Raw genomic sequence first — 26,737 nt, forward strand, 5'->3', positions numbered from 1 at the left:
TACGCTCGTCCGGGCACAGTATCCTAACTGGCTTGGAGGAGGGTCATAGGGGGAGGAGCCAGTGCACACCACCTGATATCTCAAGCTTTTATTTTGTGCCCTGTCTCCTGCGGAGCCGCTATTCCCCATGGTCCTTACGGAGTCCCAGCATCCACTACGGACTACGAGAAATAGATTTATCGGTAAGTAAAATCTTATTATCTCTATCATGTATAGAAGGGTGTGCATTATCCCAGATAGGATCTCACATTATATGCAGGACATTCCTCAGTCACTTATGACACTTACACTAGTCAGTAGCTTTTGCTCTAGAGCCGTATTTCTCAGACTCAATCCTCAGGGCCCCAGCAGTGCAGGTTTTCCTAGCTGGTGCACAGGTGTCATCATTCATTACTGACACACTATAGAATATGTGCTGCATTCATTCCTAACTGACATATTATAGAGATCCACAAGTGGCCTGGAAATCATGAACTGTTGGTGTTCCTGAGGGCTGAGTTTTGGGGTTCCTGAGGGATGAGTTTTGGGCTCTTGAGGGCTGAGTTTTGGGGTTATTGAGGGATGAGTTTTGGGGTTCCTGAGGGCTGAGTTTTGGGGTTCCTGAGGGCTGAGTTTTGGGGTTCCTGAGGGCTGAGTGTGAGAAACACTGCTGTAGAGAATAGATATTCCACTACATTCATACACAAAGTTATAATCAAGCCCAGATGCGGCCCCAGGTCTACTAACACCGTGTGAGAAGAATTTGTGGAGCCCCCATTCCAACGGCATCCCCTCCCACAGTAACAAAGAACACACATTGCACCCCAGGAATAAAACCAGACATTGTTTCCCACAGGAAAAGAAAACACATTAATTTCCCCCCACAGAAGACTGAGCAGATATGAAGACAGAGCTTCCATGGAACATGTTGCAGAACTTGCAGTAGAGGCTCCCTCACTTGCCCTCCCTTACCCTTAGCAGCAGCCTCAGTGAGTCAGTCACTGCAGTGCATTGTGTGGCTGCGTGACCTCCATGATGTATTACCACCATGTCGCTGTTTGCAGATCACGCCCCGGGCCGCATATGAGCAGCACGGAAAATGAGCCCAGTGATGTACGGGCCAGAAGTCAGTGTAATAGGCAGTGCGGACACGGTGCTGCTGCTGCACTGCACCCCCATATGCCTGCTCCCCTCAAATGGCCATCAATCCTCTCTGATCAACCCAAATATTGCAATGTCCAACATTTTAAACTGATCAGGTGGTGAAGCTGGTGGAGAACTGACATATTAATACAATCGCTCCTACATGATAACTGAGGTAACACTGTACCACCAAACCAATGTCAAAGCAGCCAGGAAGTGCCCCCCTCAGTATGTCACATGGTCCCCATTTTAGTATTTTCCCAGTGTCCCTCCCCCCCTAGTATGCCATATAGCCTCCCATATTAATATTGTCCTAGTGCCCCCCAGTATGCCACACAGAGCCCCCTATTTATGTCACTGCCCCCCCCCCCCCCCCCCATCCCCAGTATGCTACAGGGCAGGAGTGGATTGGGATGGAAAACCTGCCCAAGAAATTTTTGACAGCAGCCCTACTGGGGGTGGAGTCTGTTGAGGGGGTGGAGTCTGAGGGGGCAGGATTCCTCCTTATAGGTCTGAGCCTGAGTTGGGCGCAGTTGCGGCCTGTCTTGCATCTTTTGCTGCAGTTGCGTCTGTGACTTTATGTTAATGACGCTACAATGCCCTTCCCTGGTGTACATCCAGATATACAAGGACAGAGACGCCACTTTCAGTGTCTACAGATGCTGCAATAACGCTTTGTGAGTCTTTAGACGCCATCAGTCGCACCATTGTAACGTTCACCAGTCCTATGCTACTGTAGGTGCAGATCATCCATCTGAGTAGCCTCCAATGTGAGCAATTCAATGGGGGACATTTACTAAGGTGGGAGGTTTTTAGAACTGGTGATGTTGCTCATAGCAACCAGTCAGATTCTAAGTAACATTTATGTAACTGCTTCTAGAAGATAATAGAAAGAATCTGATTGGTTGCTATGAGCAACGTCACCAGTTCTCCCACCTTAGTAAATTTACCCCAATATCATTATATGTAAACAGTTTCAGCAACACGCCCACACTACGTTATATCTGCGTCTGATTAGCCAGCCCCCAGTAACCACACAGGAACGCCCAACACATTCCTTATACATTTCTAGGTGCGAGCGTCTGACTCTGCACAAACACCAGCGCAGTGCATGCGTGCTCGCTGTAACTCAGACGCAAGCGCAGATAAAAAACTTTACACAAGAAAAAAAAATAAAACTCATTGGCCCCCACAGGAAAAACACACACATTGCCCCCCACAGAGGCCCATTACATTATGTACTATAATGGGGCCTATTGGAAGAATATACAAACTCCACACAGAGCCATGGTGGGACTCAGTACTGTGATGATAACATTACACCATCCGTGCTGCGCATAATAGCCTCACCAGTATGACGCCTGCACTTACAGTACTGTATATTAGTAATGAGCGCTCCCTACTTTTCTCTAGCCTGTGAGAGGAATTTATCAGCACACAGAGCGTTATAAAGAAGCAGACATCGGAGCCCCACGTCGTGGTTACACTACAATGACCTGGATGGATAAGTAGGGACAAAAGCAGCTTTGGAACCATTATGTGCCTCAATATGGGTAGCGTACAGACTGGCACCGGGGCACAACAGTGATGTGTGGGGTATAGTGGCCCCAGGACAGGGAGAGCAGCAATTTCCCAGCCAGAGAGAAGGAGTTGGGGGGAGTGAGGGCATTCCTAGTGAGGTATGAGGTAGACACACAGGTGAGATTATACTATGCTGAGTAATGAGATGACAGGGTGGAGAGGACATGTGGTTAGGCCCGCGCCTTGCCATATAGAGGCTGCGCAGGGCGATGTAATCTCCACTAGTGGACTTCAGCTTCCCGCCTGTTCTGAGGCGGCACAGCTCTCTCATCCTACGCTTCTACTGGGACTATTTCTGCTCCGCCATGTTGCACTATGTTTGAGGCGCCCATTTCCAAATGCCCTGAGGTACATAACGCAAAGAAAAGTCTGTGTTGTGTGTGCATATGAGATTTTGCACGTTATGTCGCTATTACATCTTACAACACATGTCCAATCACACAGATTGTAACGCGCTCACAGGTCAGCGTCTCCAGCGGGATGAAACTCAGCGTCTCCAGTACATCAGTGGATTTATTCTTTACTTTCATCTTTATATGACAGACTTTCACTTGGCTAGTATGTTCCATAGCTTGTGCTTTATTACAGCATGAGTGACAGACGGGTTATAGAAGCCACTTACCTGAAGATAAAGTCTTTCCGAGTCCAGGGTCACTGGTCACACAACCAACCTTATTGCAGAGGGTGACAGTGAATGTGTAATCACGGTAGGGCTCCAGCCCGGTCACTGCATAAAATAGTTCATGACTCTCAGCGACGTAGATCACCTGGGGGGATAAAGCCATTCATTTACTCAGCAGATCAGGGCGATTACTGAATACCAACATATGTTCCAGTCTATGGGGGTCATTCCGAGTTGATCGCTAGATGCCGTTGTTCGCTGCGTAGCAATCAGTGTAAAAAACGGCTAATCTGCGCATGCGTATGCACCGCAATGCGCACGCGAGATGTACGGGTACAAAGCCCGTTGTGGTTGTGCACAGGTTCTAGCGACGTTTCAGTCGCACTGTCGGACGCAAGAAGATTGACAGGAAGGGGGCGTTTCAGCGTGGCAACTGACCGTTTTCAGGGAGTGTTTGGAAAAACGCAGGCGTGCCAGGGAAAAACGCAGGCGTGGCTGGGCGAACGCTGGGTGGGTTTGTGACGTCAAAAGCTGTCCCTCCAACGTTAGAATCAACGCACACGAAGAGTAACTACAGGGCTGGTCTTGTTTTGCACAAAATGTTTTTGCAGGCGCTCTGCTGCACAGGCGTTCGCACTTCCGCAAAGCGAAAATACACTCCCCAGTGGGCGGCGACAATGCGTTTGCACGGCTGCTAAAAACTGCTAGCGAGCGAACAACTCGGAATGACCCCCGTAATGCAGTACGTTCTCCATGAACACTGTATCGCAGGAAGAACTAGGTTTTGGGTTTGTCATAAAAAATTGCATTTTATATTACAATTAACGTTTTAAAACAAAATAGGGAAATTGTGAACCACATAAAGGATATTTGTGATGTGCGATTGTGGTTGCTGCAGGGATGACGGGAAGACTGAGCTCCTCTAACCATCTAGACTTGTTGCGTTACTAGCCTGGTGTATAGCAACGCTTTGTTACTGAGGCGTATTGCTCGTATTCATTAGCGATTACAGGGATATCGGGACATATTGTCACAGCCAGCCATGGAGATAAGGACGATTTCTCGACCCTCATTCAGAGATGGCTTACAGTCAATGACGGAAAAAATAAGATTTTACTCACCGGTAAATCTATTTCTCGTAGTCCGTAGTGGATGCTGGGAACTCCGTAAGGACCATGGGGAATAGACGGGCTCCGCAGGAGACTGGGCACTCTAAAAGAAAGATTAGGTACTATCTGGTGTGCACTGGCTCCTCCCTCTATGCCCCTCCTCCAGACCTCAGTTAGGATACTGTGCCCGGAAGAGCTGACACAATAAGGAAGGATTTTGAATCCCGGGTAAGACTCATACCAGCCACACCAATCACACCATATAACTCGTGATACTATACCCAGTTAACAGTATGAAATATAACTGAGCCTCTCAACAGATGGCTCAACAATAACCCTTTAGTTAGGCAATAACTATATACAAGTATTGCAGACAATCCGCACTTGGGATGGGCGCCCAGCATCCACTACGGACTACGAGAAATAGATTTACCGGTGAGTAAAATCTTATTTTCTCTGACGTCCTAGTGGATGCTGGGAACTCCGTAAGGACCATGGGGATTATACCAAAGCTCCCAAACGGGCGGGAGAGTGCGGATGACTCTGCAGCACCGAATGAGAGAACTCCAGGTCCTCCTCAGCCAGGGTATCAAATTTGTAGAATTTAGCAAACGTGTTTGCCGCTGACCAAGTTGCAGCTCGGCAAGTTGTAAAGCCGAGACCCCTCGGGCAGCCGCCCAAGATGAGCCCACTTTCCTCGTGGAATGGGCTGTTACTGATTTAGGATGCGGCAATCCAGCCGCAGAATGCTCCAGCTGAATTGTGCTACAAATTCAGCGAGCAACAGTCTGCTTAGAACTTGAAGCAGGAGCACCTATTTTGTTGGGTGCCTACAGGATAAAAAAATGAGTCCGTTTTCCTGACTCCAGCCGTCCTGGAAATATAAATTTTTAAGGCCCTGACTACGTCCAGTAACTTGGAATCTTCCAAGTCCCTAGTAGCCGCAGGCACCACAATAGGTTGGTTCAAGTGAAAAGCTGATACCACCTTAGGGAGAAACTGGGGACGAGTCCTCAATTCTGCCCTATCCATATGGAAAATCAGATAAGGGCTTTTACATGACAAAGCCGCCAATTCTGACACACACCTGGCCGAAGCCAAGGCCAATAACATGACCACTTTCCACGTGAGATATTTCAAATCCACAGTTTTAAGTGGCTCAAACCAATGTGATTTTAAGAACTCAACACCACGTTGAGACACCAAGGTGCCACAGAAGGCACAAAAAAGGGGCTGAATATGTAGCACTCCCTTTACAAATGTCTGAACTCCAGGCAGTGAAGCCAGTTCTTTCTGGAAGAAAATCGACAGAGCCGAAATCTGGACCTTAATGGAACCCAATTTTAGGCCCATAGTCACTCCTGACTGTAGGAAGTGCAGATAACGACCCAGCTGAAATTCCTCTGCTGGGGCCTTCCTGGCCTCACACCACGCAACATATTTTCGCCAAATACGGTGATAATGGTTTGCGGTTACTTCTTTCCTGGCTTTTATCAGCGTAGGAATGACTTCCTCCGGAATGCCCTTTTGCTTTAGGATCCGGAATTCAACCGCCATGCCGTCCAACGCAGCCGCGGTAAGTCTTGGAACAGACAGGGCCCCTGCTGTAGCAGATCCTGTCTGAGCGGTAGAGGCCATGGGTCCTCTGATATTATTTCTTGAAGTTCTGGGTACCAAGCTCTTCTTGGCCCATCCGGAACCACGAGTATCGTTCTTACTCCTCGTTTTCTTATTATTCTCAGTACCTTTGGTATGAGAGGCAGAGGAGGGAATACATAAACCGACTGGTACACCCACGGTGTCACTAGACCGTCCACAGCTATTGCCTGAGGGTCCCTTGACCTGGCGCAATATCTAGTTTTTTGTTTAGGCGGGACGCCATCATGTCCACCTGTGGCCTTTCCCAACGGTTTACCAACAGTTGGAAGACTTCTGGATGAAGTCCCCACTCTCCCGGGTGTTGGTCGTGTCTGCTGAGGAAGTCTGCTTCCCAGTTGTCCACTCCCGGAATGAACACTGCTGACAGTGCTAAGACGTGATTTTCCGCCCATCGGAGAATCCTTGTGGCTTCTGCCATCGCCATCCTGCTTCTTGTGCCGCCCTGTCGGTTTACATGGGCGACTGCCGTGATGTTGTCTGATTGGATCAGTACCGGCTGGTTTTGAAGCAGAGGCCTTGCCAGACTTAGGGCATTGTAAATGGCCCTCAGTTCCAGAATATTTATGTGTAGGGACGACTCCTGACTTGACCAAAGTCCTTGGAAATTTCTTCCCTGTGTGACTGCCCCCCAGCCTCGAAGGCTGGCATCCGTGGTCACCAGGACCCAGTCCTGTATGCCGAATCTGCGGCCCTCTTGAAGATGAGCACTCTGCAGCCACCACAGTAGAGATACCCTGGTCCTTGGAGACAGGGTTATCAGCCGATGCATCTGAAGATGCGATTCCGACCACTTGTCCAAGAGGTCCCACTGAAAGGTTCTTGCATGGAACCTGCCGAATGGAATTTTGCTTCGTAAGAAGCTACCATTTTTCCCAGGACTCGTGTGCAGTGATGCACCGATACCTGTTTTGGTTTCAGGAGGTCTCTGACTAGAGATGACAGCTCCTTGGCTTTCTCCTGCGGGAGAAACACTTTTTTCTGTTCTGTGTCCAGAACCATCCCCAGGAACAGCAGGCGTGTGGTAGGAACCAGCTGTGACTTTGGAATGTATAGAATCCATCCGTGCTGATGTAGCACTTCCCGAGATAGTGCTACTCCGACCAACAACTGCTCCATGGACCTCGCCTTTATAAGGAGATCGTCCAAGTACGGGATAATTAAAAACTCCCTTTTTTCGACGGAGTATCATCATTTCTGCCATTACCTTGGTAAAGACCCTCGGTGCCGTGGACAGTCCAAACGGCAGTGTTTGGAATTGGTAATGGCAATCCTGTACCACAAATCTGAGGTACTCCTGGTGAGGATGGTAAATGGGGACATGTAGGTAAGCATCCTTGATGTCCAGGGATACCATGTAATCCCCCTCCTCCAGGCTTGCAATAACCGCCCTGAGCGATTCCATCTTGAACTTGAATTTTTTTATGTATGTGTTCAAGGACTTCAAATTTAAAATGGGTCTCACCGAACCGTCCGGTTTCGGTACCACAAACAGTGTGGAATAGTAACCCCGTCCTTGTTGAAGTAGGGGCACCTTGACTATCACCTGCTGGGAATACAGCTTGTGAATTGCCTCTAGCACAGCCTCCCTGCCTGAGGGAGTTGTCGGCAAGGCCGATTTGAGGAAACGGCGGGGGGGAGACGTCTCGAATTCCAGCCTGTACCCCTGAGATACTACTTGAAGGATCCAGGGATCCACCTGTGAGCGAGCCCACTGATCGCTGAAATTTTTGAGGCGGCCCCCCACCGTACCTGGCTACGCCTGTGGAGCCCCCGCGTCATGCGGTGGACTCAGAGGAAGCGGGGGAAGAATTTTGATTCTGGGAACTGGCTGACTGGTGCAGCTTTTTCCCTCTTCCCTCGTCTCTGTGCAGAAAGGAAGCGCCTTTGACCCGCTTGCTTTTCTGAAGCCGAAAGGACTGTACCTGATAATACAGTGCTTTCTTAGTCTGTGAGGAAAACTGAGGTAAAAAATTTTCTTCCCAGCTGTTGCTGTGGATATGAGGTCCCAGAGACCATCCCCAAACAATTCCTCACCCTTATAAGGCTCTATGTGCCTTTTAAAGTCAGCATCACCTGTCCAGTGTCGGGTCTCTAATACCCTCCTGACAGAATGGACATTGCATTAATTCTGGATGCCAGCCGGCAAAATATCCCTCTGTGCATCCCTCATATATAAGACAACGTCTTATGTTCGCAAAATAGTATCCCTGTTTGACAGGGTTACAGACCACGCTGCAGCAGCACTATCTGCAGGTCTCAGTCTAGTACCTGAGTGTGTAAATACAGACTTCAGGATAGCCTCCTGCTTTTTATCAGCAGGTACCTTCAAAGCGGCCGTATCCTAAGACAGCAGTGCCACCTTTTTTGACAAACGTGTGAGCGCCTTATCCACCCTAGGGGATATCTCCCAGCGTAACTTATCCTCTGGCGGGAAAAGGTACGCCATCAGTAACTTTTTACAAATTATCAGTTTCTTATCGGGGGAACCCACGCTTTTTCACACTTCATTCACTCATTGGATGGGGGAAGAAAACACTGCCTGCTTTTTCTCCCCAAACATAAAACCCTTTTTTAGTGGTACTTGGGTTAATGTCAGAAATGTGTAACACATTTTTTATTGCCGGGATCATGTAACGGATGTCCCTAGAGGATTGTGTATATGTCTCAACCTCGTCGACACTGGAGTCAGACTCCGTGTCGACATCTGTGTCTGCCATCTGAGGGAGCGGGCGTTTTTGAGCCCCTGATGGCCTTTGAGACGCCTGGGCAGGCGCGGGCTGAGAAGCCGGCTGTCCCATAGCTGTTACGTCATCCAGCCTTTTATGTAAGGAGTTGACACTGTCGGTTAATACCTTCCACCTATCCATCCACTCTGGTGTCGGCCCACAGGGGGCGACATCCCATTTATCGGCATCTGCTCCGCCTCCACATAAACCTCCTCATCAAACATGTCGACACAGCCGTGCCGACACACCGCACACACACAGGGAATGCTCTGACTGAGGACAGGACCCCACATAGCCCTTTGGGGAGACAGAGAGAGAGTATGCCAGCACACACCAGAGCGCTATATAATGTAGGGATAAACACTATCACTGAGTGAATTTTCCCCAATAGCTGCTTGTATAAACAATATTGCGCCTAAATTTAGTGCCCCCCCCCCCTCTCTTTTTAACCCTTTGAGCCTGAAAACTACAGGGGAGAGCCTGGGGAGCTGTCTTCCAGTTACACTGTGAAGAGAAAATGGCGCCAGTGTGCCGAGGGAGATAGCTCCGCCCCTTTTTCACGGACTTTTCTCCCACTTTTTTATGGATTCTGGCAGGGGTATTTATCACATATATAGCCTCTGGGGCTACATATTGTGATTATTTTGCCAGCCAAGGTGTTTTTATTGCTGCTCAGGGCGCCCCCCCCCCAGCGCCCTGCACCCTCAGTGACCGGAGTGTGAAGTGTGTATGAGGAGCTGCAGTGCTGTGCGCTACCTTGGTGAAGACTGAAGTCTTCTGCCGCCGATTTTCCGGACCATCTTCATGCTTCTGGCTCTGTAAGGGGGACGGTGGCGCGGCTCCGGGACCGAACACCAAGGACGGGCCTGCGGTCGATCCCTCTGGAGTTAATGGTGTCCAGTAGCCTAAGAAGCCCAAGCTGGCTGCAAGCAGGCAGGTTCGCTTCTTCTCCCATTAGTCCCTCGCTGCAGTGAGCCTGTTGCCAGCAGGTCTCACTGTAAAATAAAAAACCTAATTATATACTTTCTTTCTAGAAGCTCAGGAGAGCCCCTAGTGTGCATCCAACCTCGGCCGGGCACAAAATCTAACTGAGGCTTGGAGGAGGGTCATAGTGGGAGGAGCCAGTGCACACCAGGTGACCTAAAGCTTTCTTTAGTTGTGCCCAGTCTCCTGCGGAGCCGCTATTCCCCATGGTCCTTTCAGAGTTCCCAGCATCCACTAGGACGTCAGAGAAAGGATATTTGTGATGTGCGATTGTGGTTGCTGCAGGGATGACGGGAAGACTGAGCTCCTCTAACCATCTAGACTTGTTGCGTTACTAGCCTGGTGTATAGCAACGCTTTGTTACTGAGGCGTATTGCTCGTATTCATTAGCGATTACAGGGATCAGGGATATCGGGACATATTGTCACAGCCAGCCATGGCGATAAGGACGATTTCTCGACCCTCATTCAGAGATGGCTTACAGTCAATGACGGAAAAAGTGTAGCTTGTTTTTGCCACTGAACCCGTATCTAAGTCACATTGCGCGTGGGCGATGGTCATATGACGACGGTCACAGTAAGAAGTTATTTGCAGTGTGCGTTGTGGGCTGTAATGGGGGCATAGCGTGTCGAGATCGTTTTTGAGGGCGTGTCACAGCTCGCTCCTGCCATCCCATACAGTTACAAGCGGCGGTTCAGAGTCACCACCAGTGAGCGTGTCTCTATAAATCCCAGCGGACGCGACATTCGCATCTTTCCTTAGCGGAAGTAATCTCGCCGGGATCGGGATTCAAAAAAGTGATCCGTAATATTTTATTCATTAATAAATTATGGGCAGGCCCCGTAGTTCTCGTTCATGGTGGAATATTGGCAGATGTTGCCAGGGATACGTGAATGCTTAACACGGCGAGACAGATCACACCGCTACGATGGAACCGAAAGCCTTGGAATAAAGCAAATAAATAACAAAATGTATAAAATTAGAAAAAACTTATTACGAAAAAATATATCTTTTAATATTATTCCCATGTGAAGAAAATGCTTTATTTCTCTGACGTCCTAGTGGATGCTGGGGACTCCGTCAGGACCATGGGGATATAGCGGCTCCGCAGGAGACAGGGCACAATAATAAAAGCTTTAGGATCAGGTGGTGTGCACTGGCTCCTCCCCCTATGACCCTCCTCCAAGCCTCAGTTAGATTTTTGTGCCCGACGAGAAGGGTGCAATCTAGGTGGCTCTCCTGAGCTGCTTAGAATAAAAGTTTAAGTTAGGTTTTTTATTAGGGGAGAGAAGAAAACTCACCTGCGTGCAGGATGGATTTGCTTCTTAGGCTACTGGACACCATTAGCTCCAGAGGGAGTCGGAACACAGGTCTCACCCTGGGGTTCGTCCCGGAGCCGTGCCGCCGACCCCCCTTGCAGATGCCGAAGTTGAAGAGGTCCAGAAACAGGCGGCAGAAGACTTTCAGTCTTCATAAGGTAGCGCACAGCACTGCAGCTGTGCGCCATTGTTGTCAGCACACTTCACCAACAGTCACCAACTGTCACTGAGGGTGCAGGGCGCTGGGGGGGGCGCCCTGGGCAGCAATGTATAATACCTTTTTATGGCTAAAATACATCACATATAGCCCTTGAGGCTATATGGATGTATTTAACCCCTGCCAGATCTCACAAACTCCGGGAGAAGAGCCCGCCGAAAAGGGGGCGGGGCCTATTCTCCTCAGCACACGGCGCCATTTTCCTGCTCAGCTCTGCTGTGAGGAAGGCTCCCAGGCTCTCCCCTGCACTGCACTACAGAAACAGGGTTAAAACAGAGAGGGGGGGCACTTATTTGGCGATATGATTACATATATAAAAATGCTATAAGGGAAAACACTTGTATAAGGGGTTGTCCCTGTATAATTATAGCGTTTTTGGTGTGTGCTGGCAAACTCTCCCTCTGTCTCCCCAAAGGGCTAGTGGGGTCCTGTCCTCTGTCAGAGCATTCCCTGTGTGTGTGCTGTGTGTCGGTACGTGTGTGTCGACATGTAGGAGGACGATGTTGGTGAGGAGGCGGAGCAAATTGCCTGTATTGGTGATGTCACTCTCTAGGGAGTCGACACTGGAATGGATGGCTTATTTAGGAATTACGTGATAATGTCAACACGCTGCAAGGTCGGTTGACGACATGAGACGGCCGGCAAACAAATTAGTACCTGTCCAGGCATCTCAGACACCGTCAGGGGCTTGTAAAAACGCCCATTTACCTCAGTCGGTCGACACAGACACAGACACGGACACTGACACTGACTCCAGTGTCGACGGTGAAGAAACAAACGTATTTTCCTTTAGGGCCACACGTTTCATGTTAAGGGCAATGAAGGAGGTGTTACATATTTCTGATACTACAAGTACCACAAATAAGGGTATTATGTAGGGTGTGAATAAACTACTTGTAGTTTTTCCTGAATCAGATAAATTAAATGAAGTGTGTGATGATACGTGGGTTTCCTCCGATAGAAAATTATTGGCGGTATACCCTTTCCCGCCAGAAGTTAGGGCGAGTTGGGAAACACACCTTAGGGTGAATAAGGCGCTCACACGCTTATAAAAACAAGTGGCGTTACCGTCTCCAGATACGGCAGCCCTCAAGGAGCCAGCTGATAGGAAGCTGAAAAATATCCTAAAAGTATATACACATATACTGGTGTTATACTACGACCAGCAATCGCCTCAGCCTGGATGTGCAGCGCTGAGGGGGCTTGGTCGGATTTCCTGACTGAAAATATTGATACCCTTGACAGGGACAAGATTTTATTGACTATAGAGCATTTTAAGGATGCATTTCTATATATGCGAGATGCGCAGAGGGATATTTGCATTCTGGCATCAAGAGTAAATGTGATGTCCATATCTGCCAGACGACAGTGGTCAGGTGATGCAGATTCCAGACGGCACATGGAAGTATTGCCGTATAAAGGGGCGGTCCATCGGACCTGGTGGCCATGGCAACAGCTGAAAAATCCACCTTTTGTTACCCCAAGTCACATCTCAGCAGAAAAGGACACAGTCTTTTCAGTCTCAGTCCTTTCGTCCCCATAAGGGCAGGCGGGCAAAAGGGCCAGTCATATCTGCCCAGGGGTAGAGGAAAGGGAAGAAGACTGCAGCAGGCAGCCCATTCCCAGGAACAGAAGCCCTCCACAGCTTCTGCCAAGTCCGCAGCATGACGCTGGGGCCGTACAAGCGGACTCAGGTGCGGTAGGGGGTCATCTCAAGAGTTTCAGCACGCAGTGGGCTCACTCACAAGTGGACTCCTGGATCCTACACGTAGTATTCCAGGTGTACATTGGAAATTCGAGACGTCTCCCCCTCACAAGTTCCTGAAGTCTGCTTTACCAACGTCTCCCTCCGACAGGGAGGCAGTATTGGGAACAATTCACAGGCTGTATTCCCAGCAGGTGATAATCAAAGTACTCCTTCTACAACAAGGGAAGGGGTATCATTCCACACTATATTGTGGTACTGAAGCCAGACGGCTAGGTGAGATCTGAAATATTTGAACACTTACATACAAGCGTTCAAATCAAGATGGAGTCACTCAGAGCAGTGATAGCGAACCAGGAAGAAGGGGACGATATGGTGTCACTGGATATCAGGGACGCTTACCTACATGTCCAAATTTGCCCTTCTCACCAAGGGTACCTCAGGTTCGTGGTACAGAACTGTCACTATCAGTTCAGACGCTGCCGTTTGGATTGTCCACGGCACCCCGGGTCTTTACCAAGGTAATGGCCGAAATGATGATTCTTCTTAAAAGAAATATGGACGCTTTCCTGATAAGGGCAAGGTCCAGAGAACAGTTGGAGGTCGGAGTAGCACTATCTTAAGTAGTTCTACGACAGCACGAGTGGATTCTAAATATTCCAAAATTGCAGTTTTTTCCGACGACACGTCTACTGTTCCTAGGGATGATTCTGGACACAGTCCAGAAAAGGATGTTTTCTCCCGGAGAAGAAAGCCAGGGAGTTATCCGAGCTAGTCAGGAACCTCCTAAAACCAGGAAAAGTATCAGTGCATCATTGCACAAGGATCCTGTGAAAAATGGTGGTTTCTTACAAAGCGATCCCATTCGGTAGATTTCACGCAAGAACCTTTACGTGGGATCTGCTGGAAAAATGGTCCGGATCGCATCTTCAGATGCATCAGCGGATAACCCTGTCTCCAAGGACAAGGGTGTTTCTTCTGCGGTGGCTGCAGAGTGCTCATCTATGAAAGGGCCGCAGATTCGGCATTCAGGACTGGGTCCTGGTGACCACGGATGCCAGCCTGAGTGGCTGGGGAGCAGTCACACAAGGAAAAAATTTCCAGAGAGTGTGATCGAGTCTGGAGACTTCTCTCCACATAAATATACTGGAGCTAAGGGCAATTTACAATGCTCTAAGCTTAGCAAGACCTCTGCTTCAAGGTCAGCCGGTATTGATCCAGTGGGACAACATCACGGCAGTCGCCCACGTAAACAGACAGGGCGGCACAAGAAGCAGGAGGGAAATGGCAGAAACTGCAAGGATTCTTCGCTGGGCGAAAAATCATGTGATAACACTCTCAGCAGTGTTCATTCCGGGAGTGGAAAACTGGGAAGCAGACTTCCTCAGCAGGCATGACCTCCACCCGGGAGAGTGGGGACTTCATCGGGAAGTCTTCCACATGATTGTAAACCGTTGTGAAAAACCAAAGGTGGACATGATGGCGTCCCGCCTGAACAAAAAACTAGATATTGCGCCAGGTCAAGGGACCCTCAGGCAATAGCGGTGGACGCTCTGGTAACACTGTGGATGTACCAGTCAGAGTATGTGTTCCCTCCTATGCCTCTCATACAAAAAGTACTGAGAATCATAAGAGGGAGATGAGTAAGAATGATACTCGTGGTTCCGGATTGGCCAAGAAGGACTTGGTACCCGAAACTTCAAGAGATGTTCACGGAAGACCCGTGGCCTCTACCTTTAAGAAAGGACCTGCTCCAGCAGGGGCCTTGTCTGTTCCAAGACTTACCGCGGCCGCGTTTTACGGCATGGCGGTTGAACGCCGGATCCTGAAAGGGCATTCCAGATGAAGTCATCCCTACCCTGGTCGAAGACAGGAAGGATGTGACCGCAAAACATTTTCACCGCATTTGGCGAAGATATGTTGCGTGGTGTGGGGCCAAGAAGGCCCCTACAGAGGAATTCCAACTGGGTCGTTTCCTACATTTACTGAAAACAGGACTGTCTATGGGCCTAAAATTAGGGTCCATTAAGGTTCAAATTTCGGCCCTGTCGAATTTCTTCCAGAAAGAACTGGCTTTAGTGCCTGACGTTCAGATGTTTGTAAAAGGGGTACTGCATATACAGCCTCCTTTTGTGCCCCAGTGGCACCTTGGGATCTCAATGTTGTTTTGAGTTTCCTAAAGTCACATTGGTTTGAACCACTCACCACTGTGGACTTAAAATATCTCACATGGAAGGTGACGATGCTATTAGCCCTGGCTTCAGCCAGGCGTGTGTCAGAATTGGCGGCTTTATCATATATAAAGCCCTTACTTAATTTTTCATTCTGACAGGGCAGAATTGAGGACTCGTCCTCAATTTCTCCTTAAGGTGTTTTCTGTTTTTCACATGAACCAACCTATTGTGGTACCTGCGGGTACTAGGGACTTGGAGGACTCCAAGTTACTTGACGTTGTCAGGGCCCTGAAAAATATGTTTCCAGGAAGGCTGGAGTCAGAAAATCTGACTCGCTGTTTAGCCTGTATGCACCCAACAAGATGGGTGCTCCTGCTTCTAAGCAGACGATTGCTCGCTGGATTTGTAATACAATTCAGTTTACACATTCTGTGGCAGGCCTGCCACAGCCAAAATCGGTAAAAGCCCATTCCAAAAGGAAGGGGGCTCATCTTGGGCGACTGCCCGAGGGGTCTCGGCTTTACAACTTTGCCGAGCAGTTACTTGGTCAGGGGAAAACACGTTTGCTAAATTCTACAAATTTGATACCCTGGCTGAGGAGGACATGGAGTTCTCTCATTCGGTGCTGCAGGGTCATCCGCACACTCCCGCCCGTTTGGGAGCTTTGGTATAATCCCCATGGTCCTGACGGAGTCCCCAGCATCCACTAGGACGTCAGAGAAAATAAGATTTTACTTACCGATAAATCTATTTCTCGTAGTCCGTAGTGGATGCTGGGCGCCCATCCCAAGTGCGGATTGTCTGCAATACTTGTACATAGTTATTGTTACAAAAATCGGGTTATTCTTGTTGTGAGCCATCTTTTCAGAGGCTCCTTCGTTGTTATCATACTGTTAACTGGGTTCAGATCACAGGTTGTACGGTGTGATTGGTGTGGCTGGTATGAGTCTTACCCGGGATTCAATATCCTTCCTTATTATGCACGCTCGTCCGGGCACAGTATCCTAACTGAGGCTTGGAGGAGGGTCATAGGGGGAGGAGCCAGTGCACACCACCTGATCCTAAAGCTTTTATTATTGTGCCCTGTCTCCTGCGGAGCCGCTATATCCCCATGGTCCTGACGGAGTCCCCAGCATCCACTACGGACTACGAGAAATAGATTTATCGGTAAGTAAAATCTTATTTTAAATAACAAAGCATTTCTCATTGGGTGTCTCCTGTGATCGGCATCCGCAGATGACCAGAACAGAGGAAGAATCCTTAATTATTAGGTTACCATTAAAGAATGAGAATAATAAGATTTTACTTACCGGTAAATCTATTTCTCGTAGTCCGTAGAGGATGCTGGGGACTCCGTAAGGACCATGGGGATAGACGGGCTCCGCAGGAGACATGGGCACTAAGAAAGAACTTTAGGAATGGGTGTGCACTAGCTCCTCCCTCTATGCCCCTCCTCCAGACCTCAGTTAGAGAAACTGTGCCCTGAGGAGATGGACAGTACGAGGAAAGGATTTTGTTAATTCAAGGGCAAGATTCATACCAGCCCACACCATTCACACCGTATAACTTGTGATAGCTACCCAGTTAACAGTATGAAAACAACATATCATCAGTTCAAGACCGATGCAACTATAACGTAACCCTTATTGAAGCAATAACTATATACAAGTATTGCAGAAGTAGTCCGCACTTGGGACGGGCGCCCAGCATCCTCTACGAACTGCGAGAAATAGATTTACCGGTAAGTAAAATCTTATTTAACGTCCTAGAGGATGCTGGGGACTCCGTAAGGACCATGGAGATTATACCAAAGCTCCCAAACGGGCGGGAGAGTGCGGATGACTCTGCAGCACCGATTGAGCAAACATGAGGTCCTCCTCAGCCAGGGTATCAAACTTATCGAATTTTGAAAAAGTGTTTGAACCCGACCAAGTAGCAGCTCGACACAGCTGTAGTGCCGAGACCCCTCGGGCAGCCGCCCAAGAAGAGCCCACCTTCCTAGTGGAATGGGCCTTGACCGATTATGGTAACGGCAATCCAGCCGTAGAATGCGCTTGCTGAATCGTGTTACAAATTCAGCGAGCAATAGTTTGCTTTGAAGCAGGGGCACCAATCTTGTTGGATGCATACAGGACAAACAGCGCTTCAGTTTTCCTGACTCTAGCCGTTCTGGCCACGTAAATTTTCAAAGCCCTGACCACATCAAGTAACTCGGAATCCTCCAAGTCACGAGTAGCCACAGGCACCACAATAGGTTGGTTCATATGAAAAGATGATACCACTTTCGGCAGAAATTGCGAACGGGTCCGCAATTCTGCTCTATCCATATGGAAGACCAAATAGGTGCTTTTATGTGACAAAGCCGCTAATTCAGACACTCGCCTAGCCGAAGCCAAGGCTAAAAACATGACCACCTTCCACGTGAGATATTTGAACTCCGCCGTTTTAAGTGGTTCAAACGGGTGTAGTATGGCTGACCGGCGGTCTCCTGACCGCCGGTCAGCTTACCGACGCCGGGATCCCGGCGGGGAGGGGTGAGTGCAGCAAGCCCCTTGCGGGCTCGCTGCGCTCACCACGCTGCGGGCTCGGTGGCGACCTACGGTCGCCACGGGTTCTATTCCCACTCTATGGGTGTCGTGGACACCCACGAGTGGAAATAGTCCCTGTTGGTCGGCATGCCGACCATCAGGATAGTGGGGGTCGGGATGCTGGAGGAGGTCATGTGACCGTCGGTCTCCCGACCGTCGGTCACATGAATACCACCCGCTCAAACCAGTGTGACTTTAGGAAACTTAACACCACATTAAGAACCCAAGGTGCCACCGGAGGCACAAAAGGAGGCTGAATATGTAGCACTCCCTTTACAAAAGTCTGAACTTCCGGTAGAGAAGCCAACTATTTTTGAAAGAAAATGGATAGGGCCGAAATCTGGACCCTAATGGAGCCTAATTTAAGGCCCAAATTTACTCCTGACTATAGGAAGTGAAGGAAACGGCCCAGCTGGAACTCTTCCGTAGGAGCCTTCCTGGCCTCACACCAAGAAACATATTTTTGCCATATTCGGTGATAATGTTTAGATGCCACGTCCTTCCTAGCCTTTATCAGCGTATTAATGACCTCCTCCGGAATGCCTTTCTCTGCTAGGAACCGGTGTTCAACTGCCATGCCTTCAAACGCAGCCGCGGTAAGTCTTGGAACAGACAGGGCCCTTGTTGCAACAGGTCCTGTCTCAGAGGAAGAGGCCACGGATCTTCTGTGAGCATTTCTTGCAGATCTGGGTACCGGGTACTTCGTGGCCAATCTGGAACAATGAGGATTGTTCTCACGCCTCTTTTTCTTATAATCCTCCACCCCTTGGGTATGAGAGGAAGAGGAGGAAACACATAGACTGACTGGAACACCCACGGTGTCACCAGAGCGTCTACAGCTACTGCCTGAGGGTCTCTTGACCTGGCGCAGTACCTCTGTAGCTTTTTGTTGAGGCGGGATGCCATCATGTCCACCTGTGGCAGTTCCCACCGACTTGCAATCTGTGCGAAGACTTCGTGATGAAGTCCCCACTCCCCCGGGTGTAGGTCGTGTCTGCTGAGGAAGTCTGCTTCCCACTTGTCCACTCCCGGAATCAACACTGCTGACAGTGCGCTTACATGTTTCTCCGCCAGCGAAGAATTCTGGTGGCTTCCGCCATAGCCACTCTGCTCCTTGTGCCACCTTGGCGATTTACATGAGCCACTGCGGTGATGTTGTCTGACTGGATCAGAACTGGTTGGTCGCGAAGTAAGGTCTCCGCTTGACGTAGGGCGTTGCATATGGCCCTTAGCTCCAGGATGTTGATGTGAAGACAAGTCTCTTGACTTGACCAAAGACCCTGGAAATTTCTTCCCTGTGTGACTGCTCCCCAACCTCGGAGGCTTGTGTCCGTGGTCACCAGGATCCAATCCTGAATGCCGAATCTGCGGCCCTCGAGAAGGTGAGCACGTCGCATGGAACCTGCCGAGGACTCGAGTGCAAAGATGCACTGACACCTGTTTTGGTTTCAGTAGGTTCTTGACCAGAGTCATGAGTTCTTGGGCCTTCTCTATCGGGAGATAAACCCTCTTCTGGTCCGTGTCCAGAATCATGCCCAAGAAGGGCAGATGAGTCGTAGGAACCAACTGCGACTTTGGAATATTGAGAATCCAGCCGTGTTGCTGTAACACTTTCAGTGAAAGAGATACGCTGTTCAGCAACTGCTCTCTTGATCTCGCTTTTATGAGGAGATCGTCCAAGTACGGGATAATTGTGACACCTTGCTTCCGCAGGAGCACCATTATTTCCGCCATTACCTTGGTGAAAATTCTCGGGGCCGTTGAGAGACCAAACGGCAACGTCTGAAATTGGTAATGACAATCCTGTACCGCAAATCTTAGGTACGCCTGATGAGGTGGATAAATGGGGATATGAAGGTACGCATCCTTTATGTCCAGTGACACCATAACATCCCCCCCTTCCAGGCTCGCGATGACCGCTGTTAGCGATTCCATCTTGAACTTGAACCTTTTCAAGTATAGGTTCAGAGATTTTAAATTCAATATAGGTCTGACCGAACCGTCCGGTTTCGGGACTACAAACATGGTCGAATAATAACCCCTTCCCTGTTGAAGGAGGGGAACCTTGACCACCACCTGCTGAAGATACAATTTTTGTATTGCGTTTAACACTATCTCCCTCTCTTGGAGGGAAGCTGGTAGGGCCGATTTGAAATACCGGTGAGGAGGCACCTCTTCGAATTCCAGCTTGTAACCCTGAGACACAATTTCTATTGCCCAGGGATCCACCTGGGAATGAACCCACATGTGGCTGAAATTCCGAAGACGTGCCCCCACTGGGCCTGACTCCGCCAGTGGAGCTCCAGCGTCATGCGGTGGATTTTGCAGAGGCCGGGGAGGACTTCTGTTCCTGGGAACTAGCTGCGTTGTGCAGCTTCTTTCCTCTGCCCCTACCTCTGGCAAGAAAGGACGCACCTCGGACTTTCTTGTTTCTTTGTGAACGAAAGGACTGCATTTGATAATACGGTGCTCTCTTAGGCTGTGAGGGAATATAAGTAAAAAAAAATTGACTTTCCAGCTGTAGCTGTGGAGACCAGGTCCGAGAGACCTTCCCCGAACAATTCCTCACCCCTGTAAGGTAAAACCTCCATATGCCTTTTTGAGTCGGCATCACCTGTCCATTGCCGAGTCCACAGGACCCTTCTGGCAGAAATCGACATAGCGTTTATTCTAGAACCCAGTAGACTAATGTCTCTTTGAGCATCTCTCATATATAGGACAGCGTCTTTAATATGCCCCAGGGCCAATAATACAGTATCCTTATCTAGGGTATCCAATTCCTCAGATAAGGTATCCGTCCATGCCGCTACAGCACTACACACCCAGGCCGACGCGATTGCCGGTCTTAGTAAGGTACCCAAATGTGTATAAATGGACTTCAGGGTAACCTCTTGTTTGCGATCAGCAGCATCTTTGAGGGTAGCCGTATCCTGGGACGGCAGGGCTACCTTTTTGGATAAGCGTGTTAAAGCTTTGTCCACCCTAGGGGAGGATTCCCATCGTAGCCTATCCGGTGGCGGGAAAGGATACGCCATAAGAATCCGTTTGGAAATCTGCAGTTTTTATCTGGAGATTACCAAGCTTTTTCACATAACTCATTCAGTTCGTGTGAGGGGGGAAAAGTTACCTCAGGCTTCTTTCCCTTATACATATACACCCTCGTGTCAGGGACAGGGGTTTCCTCTGTGATGTGCAAAACATCCTTTATTGCTATAATCATATATCGAAGGGATTTAGCCAATTTTGGCTGCAACTTTGCATCATCATAATCGACACTGGAGTCAGAATCCATGTCGGTATCTGTGTCAACAATTTGGGATAGTGGGCGCTTATGAGACCCTGACGGTCCCTGAGACATAGGGTGTCAGGCACGGGTTGAGACCCTGACTGTCCCAATGCATCAGCCTTGTCAAATCTTTTATGCAAGGAATTAACATTATCATTTAAAACCTTCCACATATCCATCCAATCAGGTGTCAGCGCCGTCGGCGGAGACACCACATTCATTTGCTCCCGCTCCTATCCCACATAGCCTTCTCATCAGACATGTCGACACAAGCGTACCGACACACCACACACACACACCTTTCTGAAGACAGTTCCCCCACAAGTCCCTTTGGAGAGACAGAGAGAGAGTATGCCAGCACACACCCCAGCACTATAATATCCCAGGAATAACACAGTAACTTAATGTTAACCCAGTAGCTGCTGTATGTATAGTTTTTGTGCCTAATTATGTGTCCCCCCTCTCTTTTCAACCCTCTTCTACCGTGTATCTGCAGGGGAGAGCCTGGGGAGCTTCCTCTCAGCGGTGCTGTGGAGAAAAAATGGCGCTGGTGAGTGCTGAGGGAGAAGCCCCGCCCCCTCGGCGGCGGGTTTCTGTCCCGCTTAAACAGTCATTTTGGCGGGGGCTCATACATATATACAGTGCCCATCTGTATATATGTGTACTTTTTGCCAACATGAGGTCCCAAATGCTGCCCAGGGCGCCCCCCCCCCCTCCTCCCCTGCGCCCTGCACCCTTACAGTGACCGGAGTATTTGAGGTGTGTGGAGCAATGGCGCACAGCTGCAGTGCTGTGCGTTACCTCTAGTGAAGATCATGAAGTCTTCTGCCGCCTGTGAAGTCTTCTTTTCTTCTCATACTCACCCGGCTTCTATCTTCCGGCTCTGTGAGGGGGACGGCGGCGCGGCTCCGGGACGGACGGCGAGGGTGAGATCCTGCGTACCAATCCCTCTTCAGCTAATGGTGTCCAGTAGCCTAAGAAGCAGGACCTAGCTTCAGAGAGTAGGGCTGCTTCTCTCCCCTCAGTCCCATGATGCAGGCTGTTGCCAGCAGAGCTCCCTGAAAATAAAAAACCTAACAAAATACTTTCTATCAGTAAACTCAGAAGAGCTCACTGAAAAGCACCCAGCTCGTCTGGGCACAGTATCAAACTGAGGTCTGGAGGAGGGGCATAGAGGGAGGAGCCAGTGCACACCAGGAACTAAATTCTTTCTTAAAGTGCCCAAGTCTCCTGCGGAGCCCGTCTATTCCCCACGGTCCTTACGGAGTTCCCAGCATCCTCTAGGACGTTAGAGAAATGTTGTTATTCTCTATTGCGTACACAGTTTAGGAGGGGGTAACTGTGCGGATCCCGCCCAGTAGCGGATCTTGCCACGGGCAAGCAGTACTTTTGCCCGGGGCGCCACCTTCCGGAGGGTGCCGCACCATGGCAAGATCCGCCACTGTGCCCCCCGCAGTGCTCCCCGCTGTGCCCGCCGCTGGTCCCCCACTTTGAAGGGAACCAGACGCTAAGCGTCTAGTTTCCCTTCATGGAGAGGACTGCGCTGTGCGGTGCGCGATGACGTCTAGTTTCCCTTCATGGAGAGGACCTTTGCTGTGCGGTGCGCGATGACGTCATCGCGCACCGCACAGCACAGTGGCACAGACACTAGGGGTCACAATTGACCTCTAGTGTCTATGCTGTGCTATGGGAGAGACGTAATGACGTCTCTCCCATAGATCCGAGGACAGACACAACCATCCGAGGACAGGAGAAGAGCGGCGCCGGCGGAGGAGGAGGTCTGGAATCAGGAGCGGGGATTGTAAGTATACTTTTATTTTTTTATTTTTTTTCCCCAGCTGCGCTACAGGGGGCACAAATGGGGGCGTAACTGACCACGCCCCCATATGAAGCCACACCCCTATTTTTGCCAGGGGCGCCACAAGGGCAAGATCCGGCCCTGATCCCGCCTCAAGTGCAGGAGAGATAATGGGGGTAATTCAGATCTGATCGCAGCAGCAAATTTCTTAGCAGTTGGGCAAAACCATGTGCACTGCAGGTGGGGCAGATGTAACATGTGCAGAGAGAGTTAGATTTGGTGGGTTATATTGTTTCTGTGTAGGGTAAATACTGGCTGCTTTATTTCTACATTGCAATCAGGGCCGGTACCGGGGCTTCTGGTGCCCCGGGCAGCATTAGGGGGCATGGCTTCTTACAGGGGGCGTGGTCATTTACGCCCCCTGTACAGACTGAAATGATGTGCGGTGCGCGATGACGTCATTGCGCACCGCACAGTGAAGGACCTCTCCACGAAGGGAAACTAGACGCATCTAGTTTCATTTCCCAGCGGCAGCGGGGGGGGCAGCGGCCAGCGGCTGCAGGGGGGCAGCGGGCAGCGGGGGGCACACAGCAGCAGCGGATCTTGCCCTGGTGCGGCGCCCTCCGGAAGGCGGCACCCCGGGCAAAAGTCCTGCTTGCCCGTGGTAAGATCCGCTACTGACTGCAATTTAGATTTCAGTTTGAACACACCCCACTCAAATCTAACTCTCTGCACATGTTACATCTGCCCCCCCTGCTGTGCACATGGTTTTGCCCATCTGCTAACAAAATTTGCTGCTGCGATCAACTCTGAATTAGGCCCAATGAGCAGAACCCTCCCCATGCATATTCCATGAAGGGTGGGACTGTACAGACCCCTCCCCTAGCGCAGTCAAGGAGGTGTGACTGTGCAGACCTTTAGAAAGCTCTCTTTCCACTGCCCATAATCCAGCTCATCGGGGACCGTGGATGGACTGATGCGTTGTGGGAGGTGTAATGTCTGCAGCTGTAACTAAATTATTGTGGCCAAATACATAGTTCAACATGACAATAAATGACCTTGTATAAATGGCGCATTGTTCCTTGTGGTATGGCGGCGTGACTTAGTAACCGTACCGCAGAGGAGGCTCCTCCTGCAAGGGTTTCCTCCGGCGGATCCTGAGACACCATGTTGACAGTATAGCCGGTAATCTCTCCTCTCTCCGCGTTGTTGGCCGGTCTCTCCCAGGACACGTTCAGAGAATGCGGTGACAGAGGAAGCACCGACGGGGGCGGCATGAAGGTGGGTTCTGAGAATATAAACAGATCAGTCAGCGTTTAAGAATATTGTAATGGCATAAATATAAAGTGGTCAGGGTGCACCTGTTCCACCTCCGTATGATCATCCCGTGCGCGTGGTAACATTTCATTGCATCTTTATTGTGGGATATCTATTTATTTTATTATGTGGGGGGGGGGAGGATTTGTGTCAATTACTTAAGTTCTAAAGAAATTTCTGTGCAAATATTTTATTTACAGTATTTATTGTTAATAATTTACATAGCACGCCCATTTTACGCAGCACTTTACAGAGAATATTTAGCCATTCTGTCCTAGTGGAGCTTACAATCTAAATTCCCTACCACATGTACACACACACACACACACACACACACACACACACACACACACACACACACACACACACTTAAGTTTTGTTGGGAGCCAATTAACCTAGCAGTATATTTTTGGAGTGTGGGAGTAACGCAGAGTACCCGGAGTAAACCCAAGGAAGTACGGGGAGAACATACAGACTCCAAACAGTTAGGGCCGTGGTGGAAATTGAATTCAAGACCTCAGTGCTTTGATGCATCCCAGTCACTCATCCTTCTTCCAGTCACCTCCACTCAGCTCCTCTCAGTTCTCTAATCCCTGCTGCTTCCTTTCACCCCTTCCTCCCCTCCCATCCTCCCTCACTGCGACTGACTTTGCCTCCTTCTTCTCTTCCAAAATTGAGGCAAGCCATCACGAAATCTCCCATCTCCCCAATGCAGCCACCCTCCAAAATCCGCGCCCCCCTGGGGACACTCCACCTTGGGTTCCTTCTGCCACACCACAGACAACAAAGTCCACTTCCTTATCTTGTCCCCTCCCCCGTCCACCTGCCCCCTGGACCCAGTTCCTTCTTGCCTTCTCCGCTCCCTCTCCTAAACTGCCTGCTCTCACCTTGCTGACCTCTTCAACTTATTTCTCTTCACTGGGTGGTCTTCACTTTGCCGGCGGTCGGGCTCCCGGCGACCAGCATACCGGCGCCGGAATCCCAACTGCCGGCATACCGACCGCTGGCATACCGACCGCTGGCATACCGACTGCTGGCATACCGACTGCTGGCATACCGACAGTTCTTCTCCCTCTTGGGGGTCCACGACCCCCCTGGAGGGAGAATAGATAGTGTGGCGCGCGTATGCTGGCTGGACATCGGGAGCCCGACTGCCGGCAACACATACTACACCCCTCTTCACTATCATCTTTCCCACACCAGTCAAACTTGTTATTGTCTCACCTATTCTCAAAAAACCCAACCTCGACCCGTCCTTATCCACTAGCTACCACCCCATTTCTCTTCTTCCTTTCGCCTTTAAAACTGCTTGAGAAGTTTGTCTACAACCATCTCACAGGCTACCTGAAAACTCCATCTCCTCCAATCTGGCTCTCACCCACTTCACTCCACTGAAACTGCCCTGGTCAAAGTCACCAATTACCTGCTTTTTACCAAATCCAGGGGCCACTTCTCTCTGCTCATTCTCTTGGACCTCTCTGCGGCCTTCAACACCATGGATCATCCTCTCCACAACACCCTTCAGACCATTGGCCTCTCTAGCACTGTCCATGCTTGGTTCACCTCCTGCCTCGCCAACTGCTCATTATCTGTGTCTGCCTCCAGCTCCACCTCACCCTATTCCATCCTTCCTACTGGCATCCCACAGGGTTCAGTCTTTGGCCCCCTGATCTTCTCCTTGAACGCCTATTCCCTGAAAGAACTCATCAGATCCTTCGGCCTTCAATACCACCACAATGCCTACGACACACAACTGTACCTTTTCCCTTCCATCCTCTCTCAGGTAACCAGCTGCCTCTTCGTCATCTCCTTCAGGGTATCCGAGTGCTCTCTGAGGCTCAACATGGACAAAATTGAGCTCATCATCTCCCTCTCCCCCTATTCTCCCCCCCCCCCCCCGAATTTCTCCATCACTATTGACAACAGCATCATCTCCCCTTTTCCCCAACTCCGCTGCTTGGGTGTCACCCCTTACTCCACCCTCTCAATGGACATTTTGTCTTTTTTCAACCTCATCAACTATGTTACTATGTTACTCTCCTTCTCCCCCCGCATTCAATCTCTAGCTTACTCCTGTCTGTTCCAGGTACGCAACATCACTCGCATCAGGCCGTTCCTCTCTCAGAATGCTACCAAACTGATTATCCACTCATTAATCATTTCTCAGCTGGACTACTGCAGCCTTCTCCACACTGGGCTCCCACGTTCCCATCTCTCTCCCCTCCGAACTGTTCTCAACACTGCAGCTGGTCTCATCTTCCTCTCCCACTGTTCCACATCCACCACTCCCCTCCGCCAAAACCTGCACTCGCTCCCATTCCCCTACAGAATCCTCTTCACACTTCTCACCCTCACATACAAGGCCCTCTCTAATTCCACTGCTCCCTACCTCTCCAGCCTACATACTCCTTCCAGTCCTCTCTAGTTGGCCAATGACCTTCGCCTCTCCTCTGCCCTGGATACTGCATCCCATGCGCAAAACCAAGATTTTGCCCATGCGCTAAGCCCCCCCCCCCTTCCCTGGAACGAG

General features: G+C 49.9%; 1 protein-coding gene across 1 annotated transcript in view; it reads right to left on the minus strand.

Annotated features, from left to right (window-relative positions):
• The window catches only part of USH2A (usherin), a 1,656,840-nt gene that overhangs the window by 1,193,564 nt on the left and 436,539 nt on the right, over positions 1–26,737 (minus strand). The window contains exons 18-19 of the mRNA XM_063919430.1: positions 24,006–24,178; positions 3,326–3,470 (exon numbers count right to left, since the gene is read on the minus strand). Coding sequence (XP_063775500.1) covers positions 3,326–3,470; positions 24,006–24,178 — 318 coding nt within the window. The remainder of the gene's footprint in view (positions 1–3,325; positions 3,471–24,005; positions 24,179–26,737) is intronic.

Source organism: Pseudophryne corroboree, chromosome 4 (assembly GCF_028390025.1).
Source record: "Pseudophryne corroboree isolate aPseCor3 chromosome 4, aPseCor3.hap2, whole genome shotgun sequence".
NCBI lineage: Eukaryota > Metazoa > Chordata > Amphibia > Anura > Myobatrachidae > Pseudophryne > Pseudophryne corroboree.